At 41.8% G+C, this 16,383-nt stretch overlaps 1 protein-coding gene across 5 annotated transcripts in view; it reads right to left on the minus strand.

Annotated features, from left to right (window-relative positions):
- Nucleotides 1–1,867: 1,867 nt before the first annotated feature.
- The window catches only part of ESR2 (estrogen receptor 2), a 117,408-nt gene continuing 102,892 nt past the window's right edge, over nucleotides 1,868–16,383 (minus strand). For all 5 annotated transcript variants that reach the window (XM_049899541.1, XM_049899543.1, XM_049899540.1 and 2 more), the window contains 2 exons: nucleotides 4,246–4,426; nucleotides 1,868–3,456 (listed from right to left, as the gene is read on the minus strand). In XM_049899541.1, coding sequence (XP_049755498.1) covers nucleotides 3,276–3,456; nucleotides 4,246–4,426 — 362 coding nt within the window. In that variant the 3' untranslated portion in view covers nucleotides 1,868–3,275. The remainder of the gene's footprint in view (nucleotides 3,457–4,245; nucleotides 4,427–16,383) is intronic.

Below are 16,383 nucleotides of genomic sequence, written 5' to 3' on the forward strand. Positions count from 1 at the left end.
GAGGTTCTGAACTCAGCTGAAATAGTATGCAACGATTTGTGTTTATGTGTCTTTTCCTGGGCTTTCATCAATGAAATGTGATAGAATTCAGACTAGAATGTGGACACTGACTATTTAGCCTAACTACTAAAAGTTCTTATACTCAGCTCCCAACAAATACATTTTCAAAACCAAAATTATGAAAAACACTTTATTCAGCTTATGTCATGTTAAACTTCGTTCTGCAACCGTTCTATAAACAGTAAAGAGACACAGCAAGGAAAACGTACCACCTGGAGGAATGGAAAGCAGGACTCAGTCTGCTTTCACACAACAATAATCTTTCATTTCTAAAAAGGTCCAAATTTAAAAGCCTGTGACGGTCATCAAGAAATCGGTTTAATGGTATAAAGCATTCACCTGGAAAAAAAATGACAAATCATAGCCAGCCAGCGGACTCTGAGGTACACAGGACTAATAGTCATGGCATTTAGACACCCACACAGAAACATGCGCCAGCGTGACTGTACAGTTACCAGGAGCTGTTCCCGGCTAACATCTCAGACCCCTGTCCTGCCCACAGAGGAAACTCACAATCACAAAACAGTGTGAGCGCGATGTGAATAGGATCCGTGGGACTGCACACACAGAACAGAGGCTTGAGTCCAAAGTAACACAGAGTAAAGAGAAGATCACCTATTGCAGAAACAAAGCATGTCACAGAGCTGCCATTAGGGCCAACATTTCAGCAACTTTGAGAGCTATGAAGAATAAACGGCGTGTGTTTTCACACAGAAGTATACCCAACTCCATAGGAAAGTATCAAGGGCCTAAAAGATGTGAGAATTTTACATGGGTAAACTCCCAAGGAATAAAAAAAAAAAAAAAAAAAATCCCAAGGAATACACGCCACTAAAATGTGTTTGGGAAAAGCAATAGCAGATAGAAGGTGCCAGCTGTGCCCACTAGCTTAGGAGCCTAGGAGGGGAGGACAGAACAATACAATTATTTTTCCACCTGTCACCTCTACTGTCCTGTAAAGGTTCCTACCCTATCTAAGCTGAGCAGATAGAATCGAAAGGTGCAGCAAGAGGCAAAGACAACCATCTCTCCATTACACTGCCATTCAGCTCAAGAAGTGGAATCAAGCTAGTCCTGGCTGGGCAGGCAGAACATGTGAGTCCTGGCCCAAGCTTTGCCGTAAGGAGTGTTAGGATCTTGCGCAGGTCAGCTTAACACTTTGGGCTTTTAATTTACATGTTTATAAATGATGGGCTTGAACTTCTATGTCAGAGGTTTGCAAACTGTTACTATGTCTGCAGGGGTGCTCTGGAAATTCGGAGGGGAATGCCCAGAGTGGACCCCCAACGCCACTGAACCAGAGCGGCCATACATGTCAGATTGCATTTGATGAATGGATCGGGCAGTTTAAAAATACTTTTTCTTTAAAAAAAAAAAAAAAATTTTTTTTTAATTAGTCCAACTGCTGCATGGTCAGTCTCTGCACTAAAATTGGTCTGTGTTCAACTAACACTTCGCTCTCTGTGTGACCCTGAGCAAGTTTGCTTCTGCATTCTCAGTAAGTTTCCACAGCTGAAAAATCAGGCTAACAGTAATTACTGTGAAGATTAAATATGAACGCGCAAGGCACTGAGAGCTGGATCTGGCTCACAGTAAGTGTTCCATACATATTTTTAGGTACTAAATGGTAAGTGGTTTTTATTACTTCCTTTACATAATCTTTACATATACATATTTTTAAGATTTTTAGCAGCTTAAAGAAATGTGTCAAATTTTATTAAATAAAAATATTTTGTTTCAAAATAGAATTTGCTGGCAAAGTAAACCTAGTTTTAGAAAGAAAATGTATTTAATCTCATTATCACAAGGTAATTTTTTAAAAACATTACCACGAAAAAGCAAACATGATTACTTAATTGCTCATTTCCAAAGTAAAGATGTTAACTCATTTTGTGCATACATTATGTTCCTGAAAATTTGTATGAAATTTTTCATTTTTAAAAAGCAAGTTAAAATTATAATTTCAGAGGTGCTTAGGAGTCTGAAGCGACTCGACAGCAAGAGACGACCATCATGTCCTATCTATCTTCCACTTGGAATAAGAACTATTTTGCTAAGTTTCTATTTCACCCAACCCACCATATAAATGTTCAGATAAGAAAATATTTTAAATATAGCACTAGGGTGTAAAAGAATTCTTTCTTACTATAAATCATGACCCCTAAATATTCTATTTTTAAGTCGAGTTTACAAACCAGGTCTTGTTTAGGTGCTGTGCTCATCAAATCTATACAATTTGGTCAGTAAGCCGACACCTGGAGTGCGCATAGCTATTCCCTCCGTAGAACAGCACTCCTTGCAGGTCAGAAGGGTCCCTGTCTCCTCTGATGGCTGACATGATGGTAGTGCCCGCTACCTCTGCTGCTACCTGCACTGACCAGAGAACCCCATTCCTGCAAATCGTAGGCCTTTCTCCATGCTGGGCCCCTTGGGACAACAGAGCTTTAAGGAAGAGCAATTGCAGTAACCGGGTAATTTAAATCCACTACATTCCTCCACGGACGGAAGTGATGCCTCCCCCAACTTGCCAGCAGGTTCTATGAATGCAAACCAAGAGGGAGGAATCTGTGTTAAGAAGGCATCAAGGTCTGGGGGAAGAATGTCCCAGCTTGGCCACGGGCTCCCTAGGTAACAATTCCTTTGGCCTTTGACAGAATCATAGTAATATGACATTGTTCCTCACAGGCCTGTGAGGTAGGTATGTGAAGCTAGTTGTTGATTGTCATTGTGGCTTTCAGTCTACAATCAAGTGGTCCCAAGGAGCATGTACAAAGCTCTATTCTAAGGGTGGTTTAAGTAGCACAGTAAGGGGAGTCCACTTCCTGTAAGTGTGCCACATTCTCTTGCTTTTCTGCTTTAGAACCCTCCCAAGTCAGATTCCCGCCATTCATTCCAAAACCTTTCAGAAGGTGTTTTCCAAAGGGGTGGGAGGGTGACGGAAAATATCATATGAGGCCATCCAAGATAGAAACTCTGCATTTCAATGCGCCCCTTGATAACAAGTAACTATGTGGCCCCCTCACGCGACTCTCTACTCCCAGGAGGCAGGGAGGTGGGGGTAAGATAGCACATGACCAAGCCTGCTGTAGTAATGAGGGGCCACCACACTGTAGGAAGATAATGAAGCCCACCAACGCCTACCAGGCTCACACTGCACCCATAGTTCGGTCAGCCTTTGACCTCCAGTGTGGGTATGTTCACTGCAGGGCTGAGCATCACTGAGACTGTGGGGCCTGGCAGCTCCCTTTGTTCTTACTCTCCTCGGCTGGACTGCACTCAGACCCTGAGGGCTTGTACCCCCGAAGCGAGTGGGCATTCAGCATCTCCAGCAGCAGGTCGTAGACTGGGACCACGTTTTTGCACTTCATGCTGAGCAGGTGTTCCATGCCTTTGTTACTATGGGGACAAAAAGGGGCCCAGGTTTCTTCCCGTAGGCAGCCAGGGGAACTCTGAAGTCTTCCCGACTCCTGCACTGAGCTATTCCCCTCCTCCTCCACCACCACCAGCCACAATGGCCCGGCACAGCACTTGCACATAGTATATGTTCTATAATGATAAATCTGTAAACAGATAAAGGCTAATGAAAAATTGGGGAACGGTTAAGGGTAATTGTTAAACATCATAATGAATATAATTAATGTCCCTGAACTGTCCATGTGAAGGCTGTTGAAATGGCAAATGTTACATATATATTTACGACAATAAAAAAATAAATACAAATGATTTTTTTTAATTAAAAGAAAAGGAAGGAACAGAGAGGTGGAGATGTTTTTCATTTCTCAGCAATTCAGGAGAGGCTCTTCATACAAAAGACCTGAGAGCCTCAGCCCTGAGTGATGCAGGGATGGGTGGCAGTTCATTTAGGGGAGGAACTGTCCCTGTTCAAACTCCATAATGTCACCCCCAGTATCTAAAACAGTTGAGGCACCACAAGATGCCCTAAGGATCCCATAAGGTACCACGTGACATTCATTCAGTGCTTACTACATGCCTTCCAACTTTGGTTACAGGGGTGTACACGAACAAAGCACCCCCATTCCCTTTCAGGGGTTCATTTGGCTTTAAAGATAATAATTACACCTTAGCCGCCTCAAACTTGCAAACACTTTCCCCAAAGCTCCTCACCCTCCTCTGATCATGTACACCCCCATGCACCCAGGGGAGCAGCTCCCATGGGGCTTGTACCTGGCATGCCTGACGTGAGAAAGGAGCATCAGGAGGTTAGCCAGGCGAACGGACTGTTGCTGGGAGGAGATGCCACTCTTGGCGATCACCCAGACCAGAGCATCTGTCACGGCGTTCAGTAAGTGAGTCAGCTTCCGGCTACTCTCTGCCTCCTGGGTTGCTGCAGCTAAAGGGTACATACCTAGACGAAGGATGAAAGCCATAAGACATTGCTCTGAGAAAAGAAACCGAAGTCAAATACTCCGCTATTAAGCATGCCTATGTTTTCCAGAAAGGAGGCCAAATTTATCTGGGTTGTTTTGATACCTCTATATGTAGAGAGATCTTAAAGGCATGGTTTCACCTCCCTGTGCTGTGCTTCCTCCCTCCAAACCAGAACCAGAATTTGGTCTGGCCATAGCAGTAAGTGTACCTAGTCATCTCAAACCATTACATTGTATTTCTTACCTGCAGCAACAAACACACATCTCCAGATGGTCAGAAAGTGGGATTATTCTACCCTTTCCCCTCTGTGAGGGCCCCTCATCTAGGAGGAGTTTAATGAACACAAACTAACGGCTAATGCTACCAAACCTCCCCTCCTACTCTCTTGTATGTACCACCTGCCTCAGTCATGCCAGGGCCCCACTGCCACTTCGTCCAGGTCCTCAGCATTTCACTTCCGGTAGCACCTTGCTGGGGCAGGAAGACCGTCAATTTTGAAGTCAGACAGACAGCTCTGTATCCACCATCTCTAGCTCTCTGATCCTGGGCTAGTTACCCAGCTCCTCCACCTCCGTTCCTCATCTGAGCAGAGCTCATATGCATATACCTCACTAGATCTCCACAGCCACCCCAGGCAGTAGGCTGGCTCTCCCATCCTGCCCTGCCTGGGTTTAACTGCCCCCTGAGGCTGTGGACTCTCAATGGAGGTAAATCCGCTCCCCCACCACTGTCACCAACTCAACTCCTTCATTTCCAGGAGCAGGGATATAATTTCTGGCTTTCAATTTCAAAGTAAGAATAAATTTTAAATATGTGAATTAGTGCAAAGAGTTAACGCACTCAGCTGCCAACCGAAAGGTTGGCAATTCAAGTCCACACAGAGGTGCCTCAAAAGAAAGGCCTGGGGATCTACTTCTGAAAAAATCAGTCATTGAAAATCCTATGTAGCACAGTTCTACTCTGACACACACAGGGTGGCCACAAGTGGGAATCAATTCAACAGCAACTGGTGGTAGTGGCGACATCAACAAGAAAGCTGCCAAGTTGTGACTGTAGTGAGAACGAACGATGGCCGGCATGCCACCAGCCATGAAATCTGTTTTGGCAATTCTTGTTTGCTATTTTCATTGGCATTTTCAACCCCCTTCAATTAAGGCAAGAGACATATTGAAACATATACAAGTTCAGTGCCCTGCCATACCCCTAGAGACCCTCCATAATGTCTGATGCAAATTTAAAATACACATACTCCTCACTTACCAACTACCTTATCAGACATTTCACATTTACAACAATAGTAAAAAATCTATCCAACTATTTTGTACATTAATGACATATATCTGTCAGTAATGAACTTTGAGGTGCTGGCGAGAGTACCACTGGCTGTGATGATTAAGGTTATGTGTCAGCTTGGCTAGGCCACGATTCTCAGTGATTTGGCAGTTACGTAATGATGTAGTCATCCTCAATTTTTGCATAATGCTGATTTTCCCATAATGACCTGACTTTGGAACCTAAGCATGTCAATAAATGAGGAATGGGTGTATTCATGTTTTGTTGTTGTTGTTGTTAGCTGCTGTCGAGTCAGTTTTGACTCACAGTGACCTCATTTACAACAGAATGAAACACTGCCCAGTCCTGTGCCATCCTCACAATTATTGCTATGTTTGAGCCCCCTGTTGCAGGTACTGTGTCAATCCATCTCACTGAGGGTCTTCCTCTTTTTCAATGACTGTCTACTTTACCAAGCATGATGTCCTTCACCAGGGGCTGGTCCCTCTTGATAACATGCCTGTCATGGATTGTATTGTGTCACTCAAAAATATGTGTCAACTTGGCTAGGCTGTGATTTCCAGTATTGTGTGATTGTCCACCATTTTGTCATCTGAAGTGATTTTCCTATGTGTCATAAATCTTGCTTCTATGATGTTAATGAGGCAAGGTTGGAGATCGTTACGTTAATGAGGCAGGACTCAATCTACAAGATTTGGTTGTATTTTAAGTCAATCTTTTGAGACATAAAAGAAGTGAGCAGAGGGACACGAGGACGTCATACCACCAAGAAAGCAACACCAGAAGCAGACCATGTCCTTTGGACCTGAGAAGCACCTAGACCAGAAGACTAATGACAAGAACTTTCCTCCAGAGCCGATAGAGAAGGAAAGCCATCCCTGGAGCTGGTACCCTGAATCTGGGCTTCAATCCTACTGGACTGTGAGAGAATACACTTCTGTTTGTTAAAGCCATCCACTTGTGGTATTTCTGTTATAGCAGCACTAGATAACTAAGACGATGCCCAAAGTACAGGAGACAAAATCTCGCCATCCTCGCTTCTTAGGATCACCCTGGCTGTACTTCTTCCAAGACAAATTTGTTCATTCTTCTGGCAGTCCGTGTATATTCAATATTTTTCACCGACACCATATTTCAAAGATGTCAATTCTTTTTTTGGCCTTCCTTACTCATTGTCTAGCTTTCACATGTATATGAGGTGACTGAAAATACCATGGCTTGGATCAGGCACACCGTAGTCCTCAAAGTGACATCTTTGCTTTTTAACACTTTAAAGAGATCTTTTGCAGCAGATTTGCCTGATGCAATATGTCATTTGACTTCTTGACTGCTGCTTCCATGGGCATTAATTGTGGATCCAAGGAAAATGAAATACTTGAAACTTCAATCTTTTCTCTATTTATCACGATGTTTATTGGTTCAGTGTGAAAATTTTTGTTTTATTTTATGTTAAGGCATAATCCATACTGAAGTCTTTGATCTTCATCAGTAAGTGCTTCAAGTCCTCTCCACTTTCAGCAGGGAAGGGTGTGTAATCTGCACATGTTGTTAACGAGTCTTCCTCCAACCCTGATAGCCCATTCTTCTTCGTATAGTCCAGTTTCTCAGATTATTTGCTCAGCATACAGGTTGAATAAGTGTGATGAAAGGATACAACCCTGATGCACACCTTTCCTGATTTTAAACCACACAGTATCTCCTTGTTGTGTTCAAACGACTGCCTCTTAGCCTATGTACAGGTTCTGCAGGAGCATAATTAATTGTTCTGGGATTCCTATTCTTCACAATGTTATCCATAATTTGCTATGATCCACACAGTCAGATGCCTTTGCATAGTCGATAAAACAAAGGTAAACATCTTTTCTGGTATTCTCTGCTTTCAGCCAGGATCCATCTGACATCAGCAGTGATATCCCTCTTTCCATGTCCTCTTCTGAATCCAGCTTGAATTTCCAGCAGTTCACTGTTGATGTACTGTGGCAACCATTTTTTAATTATCTTCAGCAAAATTTTACATGTGTGTGATATTAATGATATTGTTCAACAATTTATTCTATTGGATCACCTTTCTTTGGAATGGGCACAAATATGGATCTCTTCCAGTCAGTTGGCCAAGTAGCTGTCTTCCAAATTTCCTGGCATCAATGAGTGAGCACTTCCAGCATTGATTGCATCTATTTCTTGAACATCTCAATTGCTATTCCATCAATTCCTACACCCTTCTCTTTTGCCAATGCCTTCAGTGCAGCTTGGACTTCTTCCTCCAGTACCATCAGCTCTTGACATATGCTACCTCCTGAAATGGTCGAACGTCAACCAATTCTTTTTGGTACAGTGACTCTACGTATTCCTTCCATCTTGTTTTGATGTTTCCTGCGTCACTCAATATTTTGCCCATAGAATTCTTCAATATTGCAACTCACGGACTGAATTTTTTTCTGTAGTTCTTTCAGCTTGAGAAATGCTAAGTGTGTTCTTCCCTTCTGTTTGGCTCTTTTACTTCATCATTTCTTCCATTTGCTTTAGCTATTCTATGTTCAAAAGCAAGTTTCAGAGTCTCTTCTGACATTCATTTTGGTCTTTTCTTTCTTTCTTGTCTTTTTAATGACCTTTTGCTTTCTTCCTGTATGATGTCCTTGATGTCATCTCACAACTTGTCTGGGCTTCAATTATTAGTGTTCAATGCATCAAATGTATTCTTGAGATGGTCTCTAAATTCAGATGGGATATACTTAAGGTTGTACTTCGACTCTCGTGGAGTTGTTTTCATTTTCTTCAGCTTCAATTTAAACTTGCATATGAGTAATTGGTCGTCTGTTCCGCAATTGGCCCTTAGCCTCGTTCCGACTGATGATATTGAGCTTCTCTATCGTCTCTTTCCACAGATGTAGTTGATTTGATTCCTGTGTATTCCATCTGGTGAGGTCCACATGTATAGTCGCTGTTTATGTTGTTGAAAAGAGGTACTTCCAATGAATAGGTCATTGATCTTGCAAAATTCTATCATGTGATCTTTGGTGTCATTCCTACCACCAAGGGCGTATTTTCCAACTACTGATCTTTGTTTCCAACTTTTGCATTCCAATCACCAGTAATTATCAATGCATCTTGATTGCATGTTTGATCAATTTCAGGCTGCAAAAGTTGGTAAAAATCTTCAATTTCTTCATTTTGGGCTTTAGTGGTTAGTGTGTAAATTTGAATAATAGTCATATTAAGTGGTCTTCCTTGTAGGCAAATGGGTATCATCCCATCACTGACAGCTCTGTACTTCAGGACAGATCTTGAAATGTTCTTTTTGACAATGAATGTGGCACTGTTCCTCTTCAATTTATCATTCCCGGCATAGTAGACCATAAGATTGTCCAATTCAAAATGTCCAATACCAATCCATTTCAGCTTACTAATGCCTAGATTCATACTTTGTACATTCCACATTCTGATTATTAGTGGATATTTGCAGCTGTTTCTTCTCATTTTGGGTCATGCCACATCAGCAAATGAAGGTCCTGAAAGCTTTAGTCCATCCATGTCATTAAGATCAACTCTACTTTGAGGAGGCAGCTCTTCCCGAGCTGTATTTATGTGCCTTCCCACCTGAGAGGCTCATCTTCCAGCACTACATCAGACAATGTTCCCCTGCTATTCATAAGGTTTTCACTGGCCAGTTTTCTTAGATGTAGATCATCAGATCCTTCTTCCTAGTATGTCTTAGTTTGGAAGCTCCACTGAAACCTGTCCACCATGGGTGCTTATGTTTGAAATACTGATGGCATAGCTGCCAGCATTACAGCTACATGCAAGCCACCACAGTATGACAAATTGACAGATGAGTGGTGGATTCATGTCTTACAAGCCCAGAAGCCCCTTATTGCTTTCTCCAGCCAACCGGCTCACTTTGTTCTCCACAGTAGCTCTTTGAACCTCTCAGCGTCCCCCACAGGAAGAAACAGGCCTGTCTTCCCACTGCAGAGGAAACAAGCCCACACCCCACCCAATGTGTCAGAATGCAGACCTACCCAGATGGCTCCCTTCAATGACTTCCCAGCATTCTTGGCGTAAAATCCAAACCACCTGGTGCAGCTATCGAGCATACCAGTCTCTCCCTGCTCTACCCAGCTTCAGTTCTCATCACATATCACCTTGAACCCTACTTTCAATTCCTTGAACATGTAATGCACTGAACATGCTTAACTTTCTTCCTAGGAATTCTCTCCTTTCTCCTTCCCTTACTCTTTCCTTCCCCCCTTCTCCACCTTCCCCCTTTCTTTTGCTTATCTATATCCATTCCTCCTTCAGACATAAGCCTGGCCATGAACTTCCTTCTGGAAGCCTCCCATGTCCTCCCCACCATCCTGCCCTAAGTCTGGAGTAGGTTCCTCCATGAAGCTCCAACAGTGCCCTGTGCACCCCCAGAAAAGGGTGCCATCTTGTCCTCCATGCTGGGTGTCTGCCTCGTCCTCACACACCCCCACGGCCACCATCCCACCCTTAGCTGGATTGGACATAAGTGCTCTGAGGACACAGACTCTGTCTATCTTGGTTGTCATATGTCCCCATCATCTAGCACACCTCACATAGAGTAAACACTCACACCACAAGATTTAGATTGAATTCACATAGATTTAAATTTCTGTATTTTTTAGCCAACCACGCTCTGTTAGGTACACACACAAGAAATTACTGATCAAATAAAAGTATGGACAGAATTATTTTAAGCTTACTTTCTCTAAAATTGTTCCCAGCTGCATTAATAAGTTCTTTCTTTTAACTACCTTCTAGTCTGTTCTGCTACGTGACACATGCTCCATGAATTTCTATGGCTGTAAAGAGATTTTTATGTCTTTGGATACTAAAAAGTCAATCTTGTCTACCTGTAGATGCCTCAGCCCAAAGTGACAAAGATTCAAAATACAAAAATAAATCCTCGGCTTATACATGAATGTTCCTGGCAGCATTATTCATAACAGCCAGAAGTGGAAACAATCTAAATGTCCATCATCTGATGAATGGATAAGAAAAAGGTGGAATCTCCATATCATGGAATATTATTCAAAATGAACAGGAATGAAGTACTGATAAACCAGAACATAATGAACCTTGAAAATATTATGCTAAGTTAAAGAAGCCAGGTATAAAAAGCCACACATCATATGATGTCCGGGATAGGCAAATCTATAGAATAGGAAGATTAGTGGTTGCCTAGGGCTGGGGGAGAGGGAAATGCAGAGTGACTCCTTACTATGGTTACAAGCTTTCTGGTTTCTTTGTTTTCTTCCCCCCCTCCCCACCTTTTTTTAAAAAAGGGAAATAATTTTACTGTGGTAAAATATATATAACAAAATATTTGCCACTGTAACCATTTCTAAGTGTACAATTCAATGACATTAATTATATTCACCATGTTGTACAACCATTGCTACCATCTATTCCCAAAAGCTTTTCATCACCCCAAACGGAAACTCAGCAGACCTTTAGGCAATAACAGGGTTTCTTTTGGGGGATGACGAAAATGCTCTAAAACTGATGGTGATGATGGCTGCACAACTCTATGAATATACTAAAAACGATTGAACTGCATATCTTAAATAGGTGAATTGTATGATATGTGAATTATATCTCAATAAAGCTGTTGTTAAAAAGGGTAATAAAATAAATCCATGGAACAAAAATGACAGTAACATAAAAGCCCCTTGGTGCTTCCTTGAGTCTGACCAAGGCTCCCTTGGGAGGAGGTATGTTGGTTATAGGGTTGACCCCTTCCTAAAGCAACGGTCATTGCTCAGGGCAGGCCCTGGGCCTTCTGCAGGTTATGGGGGCAGCACCACCCCACACAAAGAGCCTTCAGGTCCTGGGATCCATCAAGGGTTTAGGGACGAGAGAAGAGGGGATCCAATGTTGAAAATGTATATGCTGTATCAGTTTATTACATGGGGAAAATTTAACTTACACAAAATCATCCCGGGAAGGAATCAGACTGAAGAACACCCATTCTGCTCCTGACTCTTCCTTTGGCCATCAGTACAGGGCCTGCGCTTTGGGTATTATTTGCGAACTCTCTCACTCATCCAACTCATGTGCACAGAGTGACTGCTAAGTGGCAGACTCTGGGCAGGGGCAAGGATGAGACACAAAGTCCCTGCCCTCGGGATGCTTGCTGCCCAATCAGACACAGGAAACAACAAAAAGTAACCTCCCTCCCACATCAAAAAAGTAAAAACATCAGTTAGGATTCATTTTGGAACAAAATTAAATTACTTTTCATGAAACTGAAGAAATATAGCAAAAAAAAGGCAAGATCTTGGCACAATGCCCCACACATACCAGAGAAAGTAAAATAAAATCAAGGACACAACTCTCCCTTTATCTCCTGGGAACAGCTGTGTGTTCCTCTCACGGGCCCACCTGGTGACACTCTGAGCAGCGCATGGGGGGAGACAGGCAAGCCTCCAAGATTTGCCATGCCCTCGGTGTTCAAAGGATGAAGAAATAAGTTTTTTCTGACTGAAGGCCACTAACTCAGAAAATCTAAAGTGTTTAATAAAAATCCCAGAATACCAACCAAAGGAAAAAACTTCTGGCTTTTGAAAGGCATAATGGTGTGTGTATATGTGTGTGTGTTTTGAAGAAAGGAACCTCTAGCCATAACTCATCTTCTTAACACCTAGCCTCAGCACTATAAGAACAGACTGGCATTCTGAAACAAGCAGGCCAGTATTCAACAGTGCTTTGCCTCTGCGTTCTTGATCAATAGGAGAGAGCCCCTCTTTCCTTTTAAGCATCCTCCTGTGTGTCCTTTTGTGCCTTTGCCTTCGCCACCCACACATTTCATTAGAACTCGCCTCATAAACCCAGCTTGAGTTAATGCCTCTTAATAACTTTCTTAATGCAAAGTAGGATTGCCTGGTTTCAACCCTCTATTTCTTTCATTTCTTGGCAAAGAATTTTGACTATACCATGGACTCCCAAAAGAACGAACAAATTTGTCCTGGAGGAAGTATAGCCAGAATGCTCCTTAGAAGCAAGGGTGTGAGACTTCATCTAACGTACTTTGGGCATGTCATCAGGAGAGACCAATCACCGGAGAAAGACATCATTCTTGGTAAAGGGTCAGCACAAAACAGGGAGCCCCTCACTCAATGAGATGGATGACACAGTGGCTGCAACAATGGGCTCAAACATAACAATTGTGAGGATGGCCAGGACTGGCCACCATTTCCTTCTGTTATACATAAGGTTGCTATGAGTCAGAGCCAACTCGACAGCACCTAACAACAACAATTCCTTTCATTTAATGAAAAATTTCACCCTTTTCTGGTCTTAAAGTTCCTTATATATTCCTAATTTAAAATATTTTTAAAGACTAAATGTTATTATTTACTGATTGGTTCTACTCTATTTCCTAAATTTAGCACCCTTTCTACTTCTCTCCAAAACCAAAAACAAACCAAACCCATTGCCGTCGAGTCGATTCCAACTCATAGCGACCCTATATGAGTACTTCTATCCAAGGTAGGGAAACCCCGGTGGTGTAGCGGCTAAGAGCTATGCTGCTAACCACAAAGGTCAGCAGTTCGAATCCACCAGCCAGTCATTGGAAACCGTATGGGGCAGTCCTACTCTGTCCTATAGGGTTGCTATGAGTCAGAATCGACTCAATGGCAACGGGTTTGGGTTTTTTTTTTTTTTTTTAATCCAGGGTAGGATTTATTTAGTCAAGTTCCTGGATGACAAGATGACATGAGTATGTTGTTACATTAATTACAGCACTTGTAAAACACCTTTGAGTTTATAAAACACTTCAAATATTGGAAGTTGCCTCTGAGTTTCAGGAGAAGAATCCAAAGGCTGAATATAATACAGTAGCTTCCAGGTAACCTGGGATATAGGTATAGAATATATAAGGATATACATATATACACGCACACGTATGGTGAATAATTCAAAGGTGTTATGGGTTGGATTGTGTCCCCCACAAAAAATGTTGAAGTCCTAACCCCTGGTCTCTGTGAATGTGACCTTCTTTGGAAAAAGTCTTTAAAGATATTATCAGTTAATATAAGGTCATACTGGAGGAGGGTGGGTCTTAATCCCATCCAAGTTGTTTCTCACAAAAGAGAAGAACAGACACAGAGAGTTAGGTGGAAGAAGGATGGCCATGTGACTACAGAGGCAGATGCACACCAAGGAATACCAAGGATTTCCAGGAACCACCAGAAGCTAGGGGAGAGGCATGGAACAGTTTCTCTTTCAGAGTTCCCAAGAGGAATCAACAAGGCCAATACCTGGATTTGGACTTCTAGCCTCCAAAACTGTTCGACAATAAATTTCAAAATACTAAACCAAACCCAGTGCGGTCGAGTCATTTCCGACTCATAGCGACCCTATAAGACAGGGTAGAACTGCCCCATAGAGTTTCCAAGGAGCGCCTGGAGGATTCGAACTGCCGACCCTTTGGTTACCACCTGTAGCACTTAACCACTACACCACCAGGGTTTCCTTAAAAATACTACTTAGTGGTATTTTGTTATGGCAGCCCTAGGAGACTAAGACAAACAGAAGGGAGGTGGAAGAGGATTGCTGAGAGAGAAGGCGCTAGAATGGCACCACCCTTTCCCTGGCCTCCCTATAGAGAGGGAGGTGTGCCTCTTCTTAAACTTAGCAAGGATCAGACCTCTGATTAATTGTATGAGTGTATATCCCTTGTTCTAGGGCAAAAGCACTCTCTCTAGATCTTTTTGACATCCTTTGTATTTACAAGTCATTTACACACGCCAGGAACTTGATAAATATTTTACTGAACGGAAATTTAGTTGGATAATCAAGTTAATTTTCATTCCATATCATACCCACTAGTAGTAGGGGCACATAACCCAGAAGTATGCAACTATTTAAAGCACAACTACTGACAAACCCTGGCCTGGGCACCCAGCGTGCTGATGGCAGCGGAGACCTGACTGGCATAATCCCACCTTGAGCATGTCACATACAAAGGAAAACAGGAGCCAAACCTATCCAGGAAACCAACCACCTCCAGGCAGCCCAATGCTTACTTAACCCAACAAGGCCAGATAGAAGCAGCCAAACAGCAGCCATCAGAGATTTTGCTGTCCTAAGATGGGACAGAGAATGTTCACAGTCTTATGACTTTGAAAGACTTAACCCACTTCTCCTCTCCTTACCCTCATCACCCCAAGTCTCTACCACATGCTACATTTGGTTTCCTGCCTGGCAGTAAACCTCTTCCACTAAGTCCTCAAGATTTGGTCTCTTAGTCTTTTTTTCTATTTTGCTTTTATTATATTCTTTAAAGGTTCATTGAGATATAATTGACATAAAATAACCTAGACATATTTAATGTGTATGCTTTGGTGAGTGTGTGTGTGTATATATATATATATATACACACACACACGCTGCTGAAACCAGCATTACAATAAAAAAATGAACACATCTGTCACACCTAAAAGCTTTTTTGTGTCTCTTGGAATATATTCCTTCCTCCCACCCCTCACCCAAACCCCAGGTAACCACTCATCTGCTTTCTGTCACTATAGATTCATTTGCTTTTTCTAAAATTTTATATAAATGGGGTCACACCCTATGTACTCTTTCATATCTGGTTTCTGTAATTCAACGTAATTATTTTGAGATTTATCTATGTGGTTGCATGTATCAGTAGCTCAACCCTTTTTACTGATGAGTAGCATACCATTGTATGGACACTCCACAGTTCGTTTATTCATTCGCCTATTGATACACATTTGGGTTGTTACCAATTTGTGGCTGTTACAAATAAAGCTGCTATGAACATTTGCGTACAAGTTTTTGTATGAATATATGCTTTTGTCTCGCTTTGGTAATTACCAAGGAGCTGAAAGACTGGGTCTTCTGGTAGTTGTATGCTTAGCTTTGTAAGAAAATGCCAAACAGGTTTTCCAAGTAGTTATACTTTACATTCCCACCAACAGTGTATGAGAGTTCCAGTGGCTCCACATTCTCACAAACACTTGATATAGTCAGTCTTTTTAACTTTAGCCTTTCTATTGGGTGTATAGTGGTTTCTCGTTTGAGTTTTAATCTGCATTCCCTAATGAATAACGATTTTGCACATCATTTCATGTAATTATTTGTATCAATATATCTTCTTTGATGAAATATCTGTTCAATTATTTGTTCATTTTAAATTGCGTTGTTTTTCTTATTGAGTTGTAAGAGTTCTTTATATGTCTGAAAATGTTTTTATTTTGCCTTTATTTTTTAAAGACTTTTTCATTGTGCAAAGTATTCTATATTGATGTTTTTTCTTTAAGTACTTTAAAGACATTATTCCCCTGTCTTCTTGACTTGCAGTTCAGAAGAAAATTTTGCTGTCATCCATGTCTTTGTTCTTCCGTAATACGTCTTTCTTCTTTGGCTGCTTTTTAAAAAGATTTTCTCTTTATCACTGGTTTCAAGCAATTTGATTATGATGTGACTTAGTGTGGTTTTCTTACACTTGGGATTGACTGTGCTTCTTGGATCTGTTTATGTTTTCATTAAATTTGGAAATTTTTCAACCACTGTTTCTTCAAATATTTTTCTACACCCTCCTTCTTCAGGGAATCCAATTACATGTAAATTAAACAACTGTAGTGGTCC

The sequence above is a fragment of the Elephas maximus genome, chromosome 10, assembly GCF_024166365.1.
Source record: "Elephas maximus indicus isolate mEleMax1 chromosome 10, mEleMax1 primary haplotype, whole genome shotgun sequence".
In the NCBI taxonomy this organism is placed as follows: Eukaryota; Metazoa; Chordata; class Mammalia; order Proboscidea; family Elephantidae; genus Elephas; species Elephas maximus.